General features: G+C 30.5%; 1 protein-coding gene across 1 annotated transcript; it reads right to left on the bottom strand.

The window, feature by feature from the left end:
• Nucleotides 1–93: 93 nt before the first annotated feature.
• On the bottom strand, nucleotides 94–18,904 carry LOC148310529 (uncharacterized). The gene is made up of 9 exons (XM_088258324.1): nucleotides 17,533–18,904; nucleotides 16,833–17,055; nucleotides 14,577–14,793; nucleotides 13,401–13,558; nucleotides 9,194–9,196; nucleotides 3,361–4,241; nucleotides 2,652–2,874; nucleotides 1,534–1,750; nucleotides 94–658 (listed from the first exon to the last, which is right to left on the bottom strand). The coding sequence occupies exons 1-9, from the start codon at nucleotides 18,376–18,378 to the stop codon at nucleotides 382–384; spliced, it is 3,045 nt and encodes a 1,014-aa protein (XP_088114450.1). The 5' UTR covers nucleotides 18,379–18,904; the 3' UTR covers nucleotides 94–381.
• Between the last annotated feature and the right edge of the window lie 263 nt (nucleotides 18,905–19,167).

The following is a 19,167-nucleotide window of genomic DNA, read 5'->3' as shown; positions in this document are numbered from 1 at the left end:
CACAATACAATGAGTTTTGTTCTTGAAGAATTTTAAGTGAAAATTTCTCAAGGTATCATTGTAACGAGTATTTAGTTTAAAAAAAACAGCACATTTTAAAATACTTTTTATCTTAAAAAGGTAGTTGTCATACAAGAGAAAGTGGCCAAGTGCATTTTTTTTACAAAAACTTGATCATTGACTATTTGATATCTTACTAGCTTAATATTGCTCTGAAAAAAATCCAAACGATTTTAAACTTGTAAGTATAATTGACTTGTAAAAAATGACTAACTGCATTGATGTTTATTTTCTTGCCATGCAAAAGTGACTTAAATGGCCCTACTTAACATTTTACGTTTTGTTAATTGGTCACTTTCTCCTGTACGACTACGATATGTCTCAATCATTTTTCAACTTGGATCTCATCATTGACCAAAGCTTTCCTAGAGCTTTGTATAATTTCCAGTTGATGTAAACTATGACGGATGCCAGGAGAAGAAGGAACGCTATCACGTCTATTAGAAAATATCTGTAGAGTGGAAGGTCTGCTGAGGACGATCTGAGATGACTCCCACCGTGCCTGGCCACGTGTTCTACCCAATATATGGCAGTGTCGAGCGGACCCAATGGTCTATCCTTCCATATAGCTGACAGCTTTCTTGCCTTGTCTTGAACACTGAAAACCAAATAAAAACAAAAATCAAACCCAAAAAATCATATTACTTTTTGACATCACATCAAAGATGAAGAAGAATATGGAATTCTGGGCATTTACGGGGCTGACGACCGTCATAGGCTGGTTTATGTGATCACTTTACACACGTGTAACATTCACCAATTCTACCCATTATTGACAACCACGCTACTCAAATTCTTGGAAGTTCTATGTATGTGATAAAATTTTGAACGATTATTCTTGAATCACTAGAACGTCACTAGAGACATCTATTGGTAAGATGAAAAGACGCTTTTTATTGAGCAGAAACTCTTATATTAGTATGTGAGGTCCGAATACTGTAATTGGAGATAATCCAGATTTTGTGAACAAGTATTTGGATACACTCAGAATGTAGTGTCCACAAAAAACAAACCAAATTGAATTCGTAATGAATAGTTATAAAAAAATACACAAGGAAAAAAACAATCCATGTAGGTTAAAAGATTCAATGTTATTCTTGATTTTGGCAAAAAATTATTATTTTAATTTGCCATTATTTTGCTTAATACAGCATTCAGATTTTATTATAAATATAAATCTTCTTCTATCTCAACCTTACCTACACCCAATGGTGCATAGAGCAATACATCGCATAGTTGCATTGTTATCTTGATCGTTACTTACATTTATATAAGGTGATCAGCCCTCCGCTTCAGGTTCCGACCAGGGTAATATTGTATCAATATTAGTGTGAAATAATCACTTATATTTATCTGTTACCCCCCCTGAGTATCGAAACCGGGACCTTCAGTACGGTAAATGACCGTGTAAACCATAACACTACGGAGGCCGACATTAAATATAAATTATATAACATATTAAGTAGATTGTACCTCGGTTCTAATACTGTCATCAATGCCTTAAGAATTGACTCCTTGCTTAAGTATCTGTATTCTAAATAGGCTCCAACACCACTGTCTCGAGCTGCTGCAGCATTCCCAAACTGATCCCCGTACATCGGAATGGACACAACTGGGACTCCACAGTGGATGGCTTCCGACAAGCTTAGCATGCCAGCGTGTGTAATGAAAGCTTTTACATTCTTATGACCTTAAAAATAAATAAATCATGTGATATCATAATAATGTGACCTTTATCTTTGCTTTTTATTTTTTTATTTCTTTAGTTAGTTTATATCCCAACTAATTTGAACTTATATCATTTATTATATATCATATATTTATATATTTATATATATATATATATATATATATATATATATATATATATATATATATATATATATATATATATATATATATATATTTATATATATATACACACATATATATATATATATATATATATATATATATATATATTCTAAAAAACTGTGTCTTCTTCTTCTGGTTTCTATCCACATGCAATTGTATCCAATGCTGATCAATTGATCTCCTTTCACGTTGTTAAATTGTGTTTATGCTCTCGTAATTAAATGCTGTAATCAGAAGTCACTTATCGCAGGAAAAGATCTACATTACATTTTTTAATATCATACTTATCACTAGAAAAATAAATGCAAAACCTATCCATTGGAATGTGAATCAAATTCGTATAATTTTTGGATAACGAGTTCTTTACGGTGGTATGGATAGCGAGAGAATAAATAAGAAAATATATGTGGCGAATGTGAGCGGGAAAACAGAACGAGGACGACCGAAAAAGACTTGGCACAATCAGATCAATCAGAACCTAAAATCTGGTGGTGTCAAAAGTCTGTGTAATCGGAGGGTATGTATGACTAGATGTATGGATGTGAAGGAAGCGAGGAGTGTATGCCAGGACAGAAGAGTGTGGCGTTCCATCCTTTCTGCCTACCCCTGTGGGGAAACGTCGTGTTGGTAGTAGTAGTAGATAGGTTTTATTATCAAGTAGGGTCCCCAGAGGTATTTCGAAAAAATACCTTGAGGTATTTCGAAAAAATGGATTAAGCATTCAAAAATCTACTCACCCAAAACTTCTATTTGTAGCATCCACTTCTCCAAACGAACATTTGACGGTACTCCGTCCATCGTATCGTTTTCCCATTTCCACAGAATGTCCCATTTAAGCTCACTAAACGCTTCTTGAAAGGCTTTTAGTTTTTCTTTTGGCCAAGAAGTTGCCCTTAGCATAGATCCCATGCTAAAAACGATTACTCCATTTTTCGACTCATTTAGATACTTTTCTAATTCCTAAAAGAAAGAAAACAAATAAATTGTTGAATTAGTTTTTTAAATCACGGCTCTAGGGTCATCAATGTTCATTTAGTAAAACGATATAACGGTTACTATTTTATTAATATTTCTCTGCGGTTAAAGCTGTGTTCATAAATATTTCATATTTTCATATTTTTATTAATGAAATTATTCAATGATGAACTTATTATTGATGTTAGTTCAATTTAAAACTTACATTCATGTAATTTATAAAATAAAACAACTTTGTTTTAACCACTTTTTTTATAGGTACACTTTAAGGGTAATTAACTGTGAGTATTTCAATGTTTTAGAATTTAGTACATAAACCCTGATGATGACAAGGTTCTTGTCGAAATCGGTTGGATAAAGTGTACCAATAAAAAAGTGGTTAAAATACAGTTGTTTTATTTTATAAAGTTTATAAAATGTACCACAAAGTATTTGCAAAAAACATTCAAGAAATTATATTCATGTATTTACCGGGCTTAATTTATTCTTCTTCTGTATGTGAATTCCTCCAATTTCAACTACATTTGGAGCTAAATGAACAGCTCCCATCAATGGGAAATATGTATTTACTAAAATAAGACTCATATTTCTAGCAATTTCTTCTAAAGCTGGTAATTCTTCCCCATAATACTTAGTCAACATTTTTCTTTCGGGTATCTGTGAGAAGATATAGTACATTGCCTTATACCACGTTCCCAAAAGAAGGGATTCCGCTGCCTGAAACACATTTGGATTTCTCCCATATTCCAAATAGTGACTCGGTACGTAGGAAGGATTTTCGATCACTCCTACTCTTTCATTTGTAAAACTCATCATGACATGAGATGTGACCCCAATAAATGGAACTTTAAGCTTGTTGACTATACCTAATCCGCAATCGCTGTTAAACTGTTCGATGATCACGACATCATAGTCACCCTCTTTGATTGCTTGGACCTCCTTGTTTTCCATCATAGCCTCGCATGTAATGCTTCCTATTAAGAATAGGTTTTTTGTCGAGTAAACGTGCTTCATAAATCTCTCTGTTCCATAAGGATACGCAAAATATTCCATATCAAATGCTGAGATCCATATTTTAAGAGAGCCTTTAAGACTCATGTCTTTGTATGTTTTCGGGGCATTTTCTAATGGGAAGTGACTGATAACTGTCACCTCGTGTCCTTTCTCAGCTAGACCCTTCATCAGAGGTTCAAATGCATAACTGTGACTCTTACCAACATGTGGGAATATTCCAAGTATCCGATATCCACAAACTTGTTGATAAGATAATAGGGACAGCACTAATAACACAAACGTCTTTAACGCCATCATAGTCGTAATTTTTCGAGTCCAAACTTCACACACGATTGACTCTTTTCATTCTGAAAAGATCTGGAATTTAATTAAAAACCAAATTATTAAAATCATTTGTTTAAAAATCTTATATTATTCTTCTTCTTCTCTTTGCAGAAGCAATGACTCTTCTCCAGTTATCCCTTGACTGCGCTGCACGTAGCGCTCCAACCTCTCTTATATAATCTTATATTATTAATATGAACATAATCCAAATTTAAAAAAAATATCCATTAATTTTAATCTAAAATTATTAAGTATTATATTTTTACAAATTCATCTACGGTGATAAAATCTTTAAGTCACGTATTTAACAAACTGAGATAATAAATCTTTACGGTTAATCAATTACGTTATTATTTTACTCGCACAATACTCATAGTTAAATTTGAATTAAATGTAAAATATATTTATTAAGTAAGTATAAAGTTTGTGGAATTATTGAAAATTTAAGTTCATCCTGAATAATTGTAGAGTTTCATTTCAAACCAATCTATCGTCTTAGAGGGAAAAATTATAATTTTTATTAGTGTCACATATATTTTAAAGTATTTAATAAGTATGAAATTATATTATTATATACATTTAAGTATGAAAGCATATTTAAGTATAAAAGCATTTTTACTAAGCCTTTAAAAATGCTTTCATTAAATATGTTAATTTTAAATAAAAATGAAAATTACGAAAAACTTAGTTACATGGAAAAAACAAAAAAAAGGGTTCTAAAATAGTAGAACGTCTTAATTGCTTATCTTTTTCTCTTCTAAACCACATCCGCACCGAGCGGTGCATAGGGCACTACATCAAATTGGTGCGATTTTAAGATGATCGTTAATTATACGAAGCCAAGGTGATCAGCTGCACGCTTTAGGTACAGGTCCAGAGTAGTTTTTTAAAAAGATTTTCAGAAAAAACACTTAATTTTTTTTATCAATATTTATTAGACCCGAACGGGTATTGAACCCGGAACTTTCAGCATGGTGGCCGTAACCACTACACTATGGAGGCTTCATTCTTTGAATAACACAAAAATAACGTAAAAAGCAGACTTTCCACAACATCAATAAAATAAAACAAAAAAATCATTGACCATCTATAAAATAACTTGACTCAATAAAATATTTTAATTTTTCGTCAAATTAAAACATTTAAGCTTTTTTTTCCATTTTCTGATCCATTGAAGTAAACACTTACTTTGTTTAAAAAAACATAAATATAGCTTGGTTTAAAATCAATCCCACGTATTTATTACCATAATTATAGCCATATACGACCATTTTTTACAATTCTGCAAAGCGAAGCTAAATTTGGTGTCATTCACATAAACTCAATGTTTATTTTAATTCATTTGTATTTAAGACAATTCGACTATAAACTTATCACATAAAAATATGTCAAATAACTTTACTCACATAATATCGGGAAATAAAGCACTTATCTCTTAATAATCTATTGTTCTGAACTCTTGGGTCACTGTAAATTAATAAAATACAATTTTATTTTGCAATATCGCCAGTGCCATATTAATCACAAACGAAGACTACACTTTCTGTTCATTTTTACAATATTCATATTAATATTAACTTATGAATACAATAACTTGTAAATGGACCAGAGTTTAATTCCGAGGCGTTGAAGAGAGAGTCGAAACGAAACTGAATATCATGTGTATATTGAAGGCCGGTGTCCGCAGTATAGGCACATGTGCGTGAACGGTGTTTTCACAACACTGAATACCGAGCAAGTCCAGATAACAGCTTTACCAAAATATGGTATGTTAAATTATATAATGACGGTAAATGTACTCCGATATTTCCTGTTTCATCCCAAGTATCTTTGCAAACACAAGGTAAAGTCAACTTTCATTAAAAAAAAATCATAAAGTAATCAATTTCATTCATTTTACGTTTAGTTTACTGTTTCTTTTAATCGTGCTATGTTGCCAAATCCTTTTTGTCCGCCTGCGTAGTGTAATGGTCAGCACGCTCGGCTACCGTTCTGAAGGTCCCGGGTTCGATTCCCAGGGGGGTCAAATAAATATTAGTGATTTTTTCATTGTAATATTTATTCAATATTACCCTGGACTGGTACCTGAAGCGGAGGGCTGATCACCTTTCCTTCATGTGTAAACGATCAAGATAACACTGCGTTTATATGACGCAGTGCCCTGTGCACCATTGGGGTGCGGATAAGGGTTAAAAAAAAATGTTGCCAAATCAACTAATATTGAATTACTTGATTAACAACTAGTATTGACGCAGTGTTATTGTGATCGTTAATTATATGAAGGCAAGGTGATCATTCCTTCGATTCAGGGACCAGCCCAGGGTAATATTTAATAAATATTATAGTATAAAATCACTAATATTAATTTTCACCCCCTCTGAGAATCAAACCCGGGACCTCTATCACGGTAGCTAAACACGTTAACCATTACACCGAGGAGGCGGACAAAGGGAAATCAATAGGGTTTAACATTTGGGGGCAGGTATTTCAAATGATATCAAAACGCAATATAAAAGTGTTTATGTGAAAAATCTAACCAAACACACTCTACATCTTGTATCCGATATGTTTTCTTTTTAAACAACTTGAAGGAATAAAAAAAAACGTTAAAAATATTTTTTATTTATTATTTAGTAACTTTTAAATGGCATCATGATTGTAGTGTGATTTGTAAATTATACGTTTTGATGACTATACTATTGCTTGTGTCAATTCAGTATTAAGGCTGAGATTTCAAACATTCAAATTCAGAACACAAACGGTCACGCTAGGGGTCAGATGTGTTTTCTCGTCCAATTTTTTTTAGAATATATATTGACATTAATTTTTTTTAAATTATATATTGAAAAAAAAAATACTCATTATCTTTCAATAACTCTTTTCTTTTCAAAACCAAAACTTTGTTAAAAGAAAACTTTTTTTTTCAATACAAAAACGGTATTTTAATCAAATAGTTTAATTACGTCAAATTCAATCTGGGTTTGAAGAAAATCAAATTGCAATTTAAAGTACCTATATTGGACCTTAAGACTGACGTATGAAACGAAGAGAACTTCACAAACTTTTGATAATGTCAAAACCAGAGGCAAATAGTACAATTTCAGTTAAACACTAGGCAAATGTCAAAATATAAAAATAAAACATTTCGTTGGACCGTTTTCTGACAACACTCTCCACATTTGACTGTTCTAATTCATTAATCTATTTTGGACATGACATTGGTTTTGCTGGACCACGCGCCACGAGCAACTGTTCAATTGTATTTGACAATGTTACGTAACGTACAAACAGTTTAACGTTTTCATTAAGTGCCTATTATCGTTTAAAACAGATCAACAACACACCGCCACATTCCTCAAGAGTAAACGTAAGAGTTGGACCAAATAAATTATATAATACGAAATATAAGAGGTATACCTAGGCTTGTAATTTTTAAATCAAGATAATGCTGCATTAATATATAACATTAACATGTTGGAAGTCTATATGTATTTAATATATAGAATGTATATCTATATATTAAATATAATATAGTCATCTATAATAACGCATTTTACGTATTTAACAAACACTGTCAAAGGCTATATAATTCCAAAATAAACTCATATACATATTCACACGTAATCAAAACATAATATATTTTTCGAATTTCTTTTTTCATAAACTCATCACATCATAATAAAATATTTAGAAAATTATACTTTATCTAAAATATTGTTTTAAAAAATACATTTATGTAAACCAAAAGGTTCTACATATGAAACATGAATTTCGTTTTCAACGTTAATACAGGTAAAACTACCAAAAATTTATTTTATTTTATTATATGCTCCCACAAGAAATATTATGTTCAGTTGGAAATAAATTCAAAATGCACACAAAAGAATGGCTCCTAAAAATTGGAAGATCCCAGCTGGAGCAGCAAATAAAAGTTTGTGTGTGATTAATCTATGTGTCAGTGTTTTATAATTATATAATCCAATTTTCTAATTTTATAATATTACTCCTTTAGATTTTACTTTTCTTTTAGTTAAACTCTCTATTTGCTTTCATTTTATAATTATTATTTCATATTATTTCAGTCTTACCACTTTTATATTATCATTAAAAATATATAAAGCTGTATTATAAAAAGAATAAGCATACCCTGCCTACCTCAGAACAGGTATCTCCAAATACTTAGTGAGGATAGACAGTTTCCAATAAAATAAAATAAAATAAAAATAATATAAATATATATATATATATATATATATATATATATATATATATATATATATATATATATATATATATATATATATATATATATATATATATATATATATATATATATATATATATATATATATATATATATATATATATATATATATATATATATATATATATATATATATATATATATATATATATATATATATATATATATATATATATATATATATATATATATATATATATATATATATATATATATATATTTATATATATATATATATATATAAATATATATATATATATATATATATATTTATATATATATATATATATATATATATATATATATATATATATATATATATATATATATATATATATATATATATATATATATATATATATATATATATATATATATATATATATATATATATTATATATATTTATATATATATATATATATATATATATATATATATATATATATTTATACATATAAATATATATATATATATATATATATATATATATATATATATATATATATATATATATATATATATATATATATATATATATAAATATGTATAACTTAAGTACAAAATTATATTAAATAATAAACGCTGTTCTGCAGCACTGAACCTGAACCTGAACCTGATATCTTGAATATTTTTTTTGGATAAGAAAACCTATCCATCTTATTTAAAGTTTTTTTAAACTGTATCTCGCGAAACATATCTACCGTCTAAGTAGAGAGTTTAATGTATTCAGCATTTTTTATCATCACATTATTTGATGTTTGAATTGCAAAATAAAATAATGATTCCAATAATTTCGCATCGGTTACCGTTTGCCTTACATTGTCTATAGTTGAAAATGTTGTTTGATACTCCTTCGATATTACAAGCTCTTCCTTCAGAAACCCTCTACTAGCTTTAAACATTGCTGATCTTAAGCGACCCCAAACAATTTCCTGAAGTAAGTATTCAAGACCCGAGTGAACCCCCCATTGTCGGTTCTCGCAAACAATTCACAGTACGTACATAATTGTTTAGCGAAAATCGAATGAAAATTGATATTTATTGGTAAAGTTAAACCCGAACCCGTAATTATAATTATTGACCTTTAAGATTCAGTTTCACATTGTATTGCGTAATTGTATATGGGCTTAACTCAATTCCGATGAAACCATAAAATTTGACGATTGGAGTTGGTAGAACTTGGAATTCCTATAAACTTTCCACAATCGAACCATCGCACAGTGAATCCTCGCCTCGAGCGTAATTGAGTAGGTAAAGTATCTCTGGTGGAATTTCGGTTTCGACATACTTTACATACAAGTATAAAGGGTTTTATTTAAATTTTCATTATCAAAACTCAAAAGATATCGTTCATTGACTCATTGTTTTCATAAATATCGGGTTGTGGTCCCGTTAGTGTCGCGGACTCTTAAGTCAGAGTTTCTCGGTTCGAACCCACTCTACCACTATTTGATACCCTTTTCTAATAATGAGCTGCTTAGGCCCACAGAAATAGTATGAAATTGAAATATTTGTGTAAATAATAAAAACACAATATTTTTCTTTCTTTTTTTTTTAAAAATATATATATTTCTATTTATAAGACTACCCTCTGTGATGTTTTAACGAAAAACTCCAGTATTAAATCTATGTAATTTTAGATAATTATTTGTTTCCTGCCTTGTGTCATGCTAAATTATTTTGGATAAACATGTGTGTCATTATTTACATATTTTCACTAACTATTCTATAATCTCTTTTGTATAATTTGACATTCAGAGATAGAATCACCATAATTGAACTGTTTGGTTATTTCATTGTCGAAATAAGATACAATGAATACTCTCATTCTCTTCCTGTATTTTAATTGTCTTATTTCTAATGCTTTCATGTAATTATTAGCCGTTAATTTCAACAAAACATTATTAATGTTGTGGAAGTTTGTATTGACGGCAATGTAAGAATAAAAATTTTGATCTGTATTTTGTAAGGCTTATTGTAAAAACGATAACAAAAGTAATCTCCGCAGTGGAGGTATGTATGCAAATTTAAAAAAAAACCTAATTTCCTTTCACTCCTACGAGCGTGACGTAGAGCAAAAAACAGTGGCGTTCAATGATTTTCTTTAAAACAAAAACAACTTAATTGAAATTAATATTTTTCTTCACCTTTAAATATTTTTCCCCGTATAAAATATATACCTTATTTAAGATTGTATAGTGTGTGCGTTGTATGAAGATTTTTTTTTGCATTCAATGGTACCTATTTTAAGTCCAAAAACACGTTTAGACTTTGATATCCGACCAAACCTGATGTGTTAGTAATTGCACTGAGTACTACTTACCGATTTATTAAAAACATGACATATCGCTCACTCCTTTCAACAACTTCACATATAAAAAAAACATGATTTTTCAGGAGATCGTTTTTAAAGTTTAAAAACACAATATATTGAAAATAAATATCAAGCCACTTACTGAACTTTTTACTGTGCAACAGATCTTTTTAGGTAAAAAATGATTTTTCTCCATTTGAAAAATATTCAGTAGTTTAAAAAATATATATTGAACAATACCTTTTCTTCAAAATGCAAAAACAACACTTTTTACCCTGTAGCGGGTAAATATTAAGTTAAAAATATCCCGCTTTTGCTGGGATATAGCTCATTTTCTGGGCATTCCAAAAATATGCACAACTGAAAATTGACGTTTTGTTGATATAGCGAGCAATGGCAAAAGGAGTGAGCAATATTAGCATTTTGGTTTTATATTTTTAGACCTGACCTGATGCACACTGTTTTACTCTACATTTCAGGAAATGGTACTACATTCATGTAGATTGCTAGAGACTATTCGATATTTCTTCAATATACAATCAGTAGACATTTTGGTATGTACTTGCGGAAAGCCTTTCTGCAGAAAATTTTAACATCCTGTCGATATACATACTTTTGCCAAAGGATTCTAGTCATATCCAATTGAATATGGTGCATTGCATTTAACACGTATATGTTGATTATCATTCGTTCCCGGGGGGGGGGAGTTAAAATAAATATAAATGTTTTTTTTCACTCTAATATTTATTCAGTATTACCCTGGACTGGTACCTGAAGTTAAGGGCTGATCACCGTTCCTACATGTGTTAACGATCAAGAAAGCACTGCGTTTATATGATGCAGTGCCCTATGCACCATTGGGTGCAGGTGAGAAGTTCGAAGAAAAAAATTATGAAGGTATATAAAGATAAATATTTAAAATGGTATTGTTTTAAATTATACTTTTTCAAAAGTAATCAATCTGAATAATTATTTGTTGGTTTGGCTTTAGCATTGTGAAATAACATGATGTTTTAAATATAAAAATAAAACACTTGCATTAAACAATTTATTTGAGTTTATTAATTGTAAACACGACTAGTTTTGAGAACTACAAATGTTCTCATCAACATTAACAAATATATTGTGAAGTTTGTAAAATGCATTTTATTCCAAATACGTGATAACTAATGAGTAACTTTTACAGTCTTTGTATAGATTTATTAAATTACTATATGTACTCAAGATACAATAAAAATATTTAAAAGTATTCTAGATTATAGACAGTTCAACTTTGTTTTGACTACCACTATTACCAAATACGTACATAATCACAATCAACATAGTACAAAGGTCATCTGATCGGATTGGGAATATTATACGAGTATGTACCTACTCAAGATACAATTAAAATATTCTATACTTTTAAACGGTTTTCAAACCAGAAAAATGTATAGTTTTTCGTTTAGAAACAGACAGTCTAACACGTTTATTCAAAATAAACAAAAAAAAATACAAAATTATATTACGTAATAGTCGAGCTGGGTTAGTTAAGGTTAGTTTGTATCACTGTCAGATATATTAGCTAGTAAAATACTCTCAACACACACATATATATATATATATATATATATATATATATATATATATATATATATATATATATATATATATATATATATATATATATATATATATATATATATATATATATATATATATATATATATGTATATGTATATATATATATATATATATATATATATATATATATATATATATATATATATATATATATATATATATATAATAATAATAAAACCCTTATCCGCACCCCAATGGTGCATAGGGCACTGTGTCATATAAACGCAGTGTTATCTTGATCGTTTACACATGAAGGAAAGGTGATCGGCCCTCCGCTTCAGGTACCAGTCCATGGTAATATTGAAAAAATATTACAGTGAAAAAATCACTTATATTTATTTTACCCCCCTTGGGAATCGAACCCGGGACCTCCAGAACGGTAGCCGAGCGTGCTGACCATTACACTACGGAGGCGGACAAACACACACATATATATATATATATATATATATATATATATATATATATATATATATATATATATATATATATATATATATATATATATATATATATATATATATATATATATATATATATATATATATATATATATGTACATACATATGAACTATTCTATTTTAGAACTTCAACCTTGAAATTATATTTGGCTACCATGCTGGAGGCCCTGGGTTCAATTCCCGGGTTCAATAAATATTAAATAAATATTCTCACTAATATTTATTTTGTATCACTTTGGAATGGTACCTGAAGCGTAAGACCGACACCCTTGCCTTCTATAGTAAATAATTAACTGAACATCAATTTGATGCAGTGCCCTCTGGATCATTAAATTCGATAATGGTAACAAAAAATTCTAGATTCATTCGCTTAATTTTGTACACGGATAATTTCCTTAATCCATCTTCTTCTTTCCTTTCCCTTTCCAGCAAAACCTTCTACAAATAGCTGTGAGTAAATAAACAGTGACAACCGTCACTAGTGTTATAAAGCCTATGACATCTAGGAGCAGGTATCTGTAGAGTAGAGCGGGAGGTGTGTGGAACTGGGCCGGAGGTGGTCGCCCCCGTGACGCGCCAAATGTTCGACCCAATAGATGGCGGTGTCCAGAGGAGACGATGGACGATCTCGCCAGATCGAAGATATTCTCTTTGCGCTTTCCTGCATTCTGTAAATACATACAAATGAAGCAATAACTTCAGATTTATAACATATCGTAGTCGTACAGGAGAAAGTGAACAACTAACAAAACGAAAAATGTTCAGGATGGCCATTTAAGTCACTTTTGCTTGGCAAGAAAATAAACATCAACAGTAAGTCATTTTTAACAAGTCAATATATTATACTTCAAATCCATTGGGATTTTTTTCAGGGCAATAATAGGCTAGTAGGATATAAAATAGTCAATGATCACGTTTTTGTAAAAAAAAATGCACTTGATCACTTTCTCCTGTATGACTACAATATCATAAAGAAATTTAAAAAAAAAAAAAATTCTTTAAAGCATAATTAATTTTGTGGTGTGGTAATAAATTTAACACCCTCCTTATAATTCATCGTTCACTTTGTGTTATACCGCTTAAAAACTGTAAATACACTTAATTACATACTTCGTTAATTTATCCTAAGGAAGAGCAGTCTTCAGTTATTTAATGTTTTAATTTTTCTCATAATTCTATATATTTGGTCTTGTAACTTCAGACCTGCACACTTAAGGCCCAGCCTTCGTCAATTCATTCGTTAAAAAAGTCATTCTACTCGAGACTACCGGAGAGGTCACTTGTGTGCACACGCCCAATTTTTTTTAAGGAATGTGTATTGGATATTTTTTTTGTATTTTTTTTAAGAATATATATAGAAAAAATATTTCTATATTTTTTTTAATTCCTTACCTTTCAATAACTATTTTGTATTCAAAACCAAGTAATTATTTCGAAGAAAAAATTATTTTCTCAATGCAAAAACGATGGTTTAAGAAAAAAACAATTACGTATGCGACTTGACGAATGCTTGGCCTTAACACAATAGTTTGTAAAAGATGACACGTCGATAAAACCAATTTCTATGATATTTTCCATAATAAAAAATGTTTTTTCCTTAGCTTAATCATATTATTTGTATGATGTATGCACAGCGTCCATTAAATTAAATATTACACTATTTTTATTATTGTTTTGATCACATACTTTGGATCCAAGAGATCCTTCAGTGCAGTCAGGACGGTTTCCTTGGTGATGTCTTCGTATGGGAGAACTCTTCCCAAGCCGCTCTCTTCGGCTGCTGCTCCATTGACGAATTGGTCTCCAAAGAAAGGGATGACCAGCACCGGAACACCTCGATGGACCGCTTCTGTCAGACCCAGAAGTCCACCGTGACCGATGAACGCTTTTACTTTACTATGACCTTAAAAGGAACAAATAAAATAATGAAAAATATTACCCATACATGGTAAATATATAATTCATTTCAAACCCTTATCCGCACTCAATGATGCATAGGGCACCGCATCATATAAATGCAGTGCTATCTTAATCGTTAACACATGAAAGAAATGTTCAGATCTGCCCTCCGCTTTAAGTTACAGTCCAGGGTAAAATTTAATAAATATTACAATGAAAAATCCCTTATATTTATTTGACCCCACCCTGGGAATTGATCCCGGGACCACGCCAGCACGGTAGCCAAGCGTACTGACCATGAACTGCGTAGGTGGACGAATAATAATATAATACTATGAATTTTATTCCCGGTTTGATACTTAAACGGGATAAAAATATCAATAAATATAGGATGCAGAATACTCAAAATACAACACAATGACGACATTGTTGAGTTGAGATGTAAGTATGCTTAAGCATATGCTTCTCATGAGATATCAGTGGTTTTATTATTTCAAAGATAAACGTGGAGAAGTTGTCATGACAAGACCACAGCTAACCATTTTAGCCAATCCGCACAAAAAAAATAGCAAAACTCGATAAAAATACAAATTCTGAATATGAGTATGTAATAAAATGTTCTTAGGTGAGGAACGTAATGATGAAGAAGACAATGGTATGCGCATGTGAGGATATCGGAACCATCCAGACTCCCCCACATTGCATTGCAATGTCAACCCCAAGGATGACAACCTCCGGGCAGAACACTAAAGAGATAGATTAAAAACAGACCTTAAGGTCTTAAATGAATTCAAACCAACTGTTAAAATAAATCACTCATATAAACTCACACTAATTCCGATAACCACAACCGTTTTCATCAACAGGTGAAAATACAAACTACAAATTTGTATCTTTACAAATATTTTGACAAAAACTTTTGTCAAAATATTTGTAAAGATACAAATTTGTTTACATTAATAACCTCAAAAACAGTCTTATTTTTGTATTTAAATTATTTTATTTTTCACACAAAGTTAACACCAAATCAATAAATAATAAGTATATTTAAATCAAACACTTGTTTAGATGTCTCTCAAAGTGGCTTATATCAAAGATTACATTTTTTTAAACGTCATACTGAGCGATTTATCTATTTGTAAATAATATTACATATTGTTGATACTTTTAAACTCCTATTTTTCAATCTTGTGTTTTCCTAATTAAAACGAAACTAATTCCTATTAAAACGTTTTCCTTGAAAACGCCGAAAAAATATTTCTGTAAAAATCCTAAGATAAACGAACTTTATCAATTGAGGTCAAGTAAATACTAACGTCACAACTCTTTATTCATTAAAGTCGGGTTTATTATAGTTATTTAATATAAAGTGAAGCCAATAAGACACAATGATCTAAAAAGGAATATGTTAGAAAAAATTTCCACGCAAATTCATTTTTTCGTCATAATCTTTATATTTACATATTTAATGATTTTTCTTGGTTCATTTAAGAGGAAAAAACTTTTCGATTCGTTTTTTATTTATTATTTTCCTTAAAAACATAAATGCGATTGCTCGCGAATAGAATTCTTTGATGGTACTATCGGTTTTATCGGTTTATGTATTTCTTCTTCTTCTTGTAACCCTTATCCGCACCCAATGGTGCATAGGGCACTGCATCGTATTGATGCGGTGTTATCTTGATCGTTACTTACATAAAGGCAAGGTGATCACTCCTGAGCTTCAGAGACCAGTCCAGGGTAATATGAAATAAATATTATAGTTTAAAAGCACTAATATTTATTTCAATCCCCCCCCCCTGGGAATCGAACCCGGGACCTCCAGCACGGTAGCTAAACACGCTTACCATTACACCATGGAGGCAGACATATATTTACTTTGCATAAATTTTGATACCAAGTTAATCAAATATATTAGGAGCTGTATATACGTAATACAGTACCAATTTTGTGCTTTCATTGGCGTGATAAGTTCTAAATGATCGTATCCAAACGCCGAGTAACGATATCTTTTAAAAAGTTATGTACAACTCAATGACTTACTGATGATTTCATACTGCGGCATCCAAGGACTAATCATGATATCCTCCGACTTTCCAGGCATAGTTTCGTTCTCCCATTTCCACAAGACTCTATATGGAAGCTCCTTGAAGGCCTCCTGGAAAGCCTTCAACTTGAGAGGAGGCAGCGACTTCCCTCTGATCATTGAACCCATGCTGAAGTAAATCACTCCATTTTCGGATTCATTTATGAATTTTTCAATGCCCTTCGAAAAAGACGAAATGATATTTATAATATATATGAGTTCCAATTTTTTTATCAGATGAATATCTAGGAGTTTCAAAATGTTGAGTAGTGTGGTTGTCAATCATGGGTAAAATGGTGAATGTTACCCGTATGTAAATTGATCACATTACCAGCCTATGATAGGTCAAAAACCCTGTATATATCCAGACTTCCATATTCTTCTTCATCACTGTTGAGATGTGAAAAATGTAAAAACGTAGGTACTAATTACAATATTTCTAGAAAAAAAAAATCATAATTTTCTCTAAAAAAGTTCAAAAAAGGTGAGATGTCTGAAAATAATATAAAATGGAGATAATCCAGATTTGTGATTAAGTATTTGGACACACTCAAAATGTTATTATTAAAATTTAATTGATTAAATTTTAATTCATGTTTAAATTATATTTTAAGCAAAGAATATAATTAAATGAAACGTTTCAAGGAATCAACTTACATGATCCAATTTATTGAGATGTTTTGGTAAATGAACCCCTCCTATATCCACCACATTAGGACCTTGGGGCAAAGCTCCATGTAATGGAAAATACGTCGTCACAAAAAGCATACTCATATTCCTGGCGATCTCATCCAATTCCTGTCTGGATTCTAGAAAACCATGCTTAAGAAACCTGTACTCAAAAATATGAGTATTGATGTAATAAACAAATTTATAGTAATAGTTAACAAGGAATGATTCGACTGTGTCAAAGAACGTCGGAGATCTGAGGTGTTTCAAAAAGTGACTAGGAACGTATGAAGGATTCTCTGGAATACCAAATCTGTCTCTTGTCCAAGGCATCGGTACATGGGTCGCTATGCCTACAACAGGAGCCTTGAATTTCTTTATCAAACCAAAGGAACAATCGCTGTTGAACTGTTCAGTTATGATCACATCAAACGTATCATTAGAAGACATGAGATTCTTGACGTTTTCGTGGCTTGTCATCGCGTTACAATTCAAATTCCCCAAATCGAACAGTTCATAAGTGGCCATGATGTGTCGCAGGATACTTCCGACTCCACTAAGGAACAAGAAGTCGTCAAAGTCACAAATGTGAACATTTAAATGCATCGATCCCGCTAGACTGACGTCCTTATAGCTTGGAGGAGGATTCTTCAAGGGATAATGGCTTACAACTGTTAATTCGTGTCCCTTTTCAGCTAACGATCTCAATAAAGGTTCAAACATTATGTGGTGGCTTTTGCCCGTGTGTGGGAATATTGCCAATATTTTGTAACAATCAACGTTTATAAATACACAACACACCAACAGACACACAAAACTCCACTTTGAAATCATGATTCTCGTTTTTTGACAACCGCTTGTCTTTTAACCATTAAGTTGCGTGTAAAACACGCGATTTGTATCACAATGATTTAATTTATTACTCAAGACATAAGTTTAAAATAATATCCATAATATTTTTGAACGCATCACTTTAGCATGGCGTATATTCACAGACATAGGTCAAAACAAACAAAAAATAAATGCTGTATTGTTACTAGTTATAATCATTAGACATTAAACATGATAACTACACAAATGCATGGTTTAAATACAAAGTTTTACATGCATATATATGTAAATACTTGACTCATTTATTCACATAACCGTACATTCCAACGATATTCTCACTTATAATCGCTTCACTGAGTTATGTATGTATCTCATATCATTATTATGGATCACCTAAGTAAACAATGTAATGCTTCCATCACACGACTCACTACGATGGTGTTAATGTCTTGTTATCGACATAGTTTCAGCAAATGAAGAGTGATGAACTTTCTGAATACAAGTATATGCTTCAATCTTAAAAAATAACATTTAAATTCTTTATTCAGAATAAAACGCTCGTAGATAAAGTTATTTTCTATATGTATATGACATGTGATACCAATCAGGGATATTGAATTCATATGACATGGAGAGTCAGGATATATGATAATTTTAAAAGTATGTTATCATTAGACTGTATAATATATAATTGTAAATTCACTGACCTTCTTCGTAAAGCAATATTCCTTTCTTTTATTTCTTCTGTAGGGTGTAATTTATTAATATCCATTTAATATCATACATTATAAT

The sequence above is a fragment of the Brachycentrus maculatus genome, unplaced genomic scaffold, assembly GCF_059751285.1.
Source record: "Brachycentrus maculatus isolate JH-2025_06_01 unplaced genomic scaffold, ASM5975128v1 h1tg000092l, whole genome shotgun sequence".
NCBI lineage: Eukaryota > Metazoa > Arthropoda > Insecta > Trichoptera > Brachycentridae > Brachycentrus > Brachycentrus maculatus.
The sequence above is the reverse complement of the archived record's forward strand: the minus strand, read 5'-3'. Positions and strand labels throughout refer to the sequence as shown.

Bases quoted from the DNA above. Each gene is read 5' to 3' on its own strand.
- LOC148310529 (XM_088258324.1), bottom strand. From the start codon at position 18,378: ATGATTTCAAAGTGGAGTTTTGTGTGTCTGTTGGTGTGTTGTGTATTT. The intron at 17,056-17,532 runs GTAAGTTGATTC...TCTTTTTCGAAG, and splicing joins ATCTCAATAAATTGGATCAT to GGCATTGAAAAATTCATAAA. The intron at 2,875-3,360 runs GTAAATACATGA...TCTTTCTTTTAG, and splicing joins AGAAGAATAAATTAAGCCCG to GAATTAGAAAAGTATCTAAA.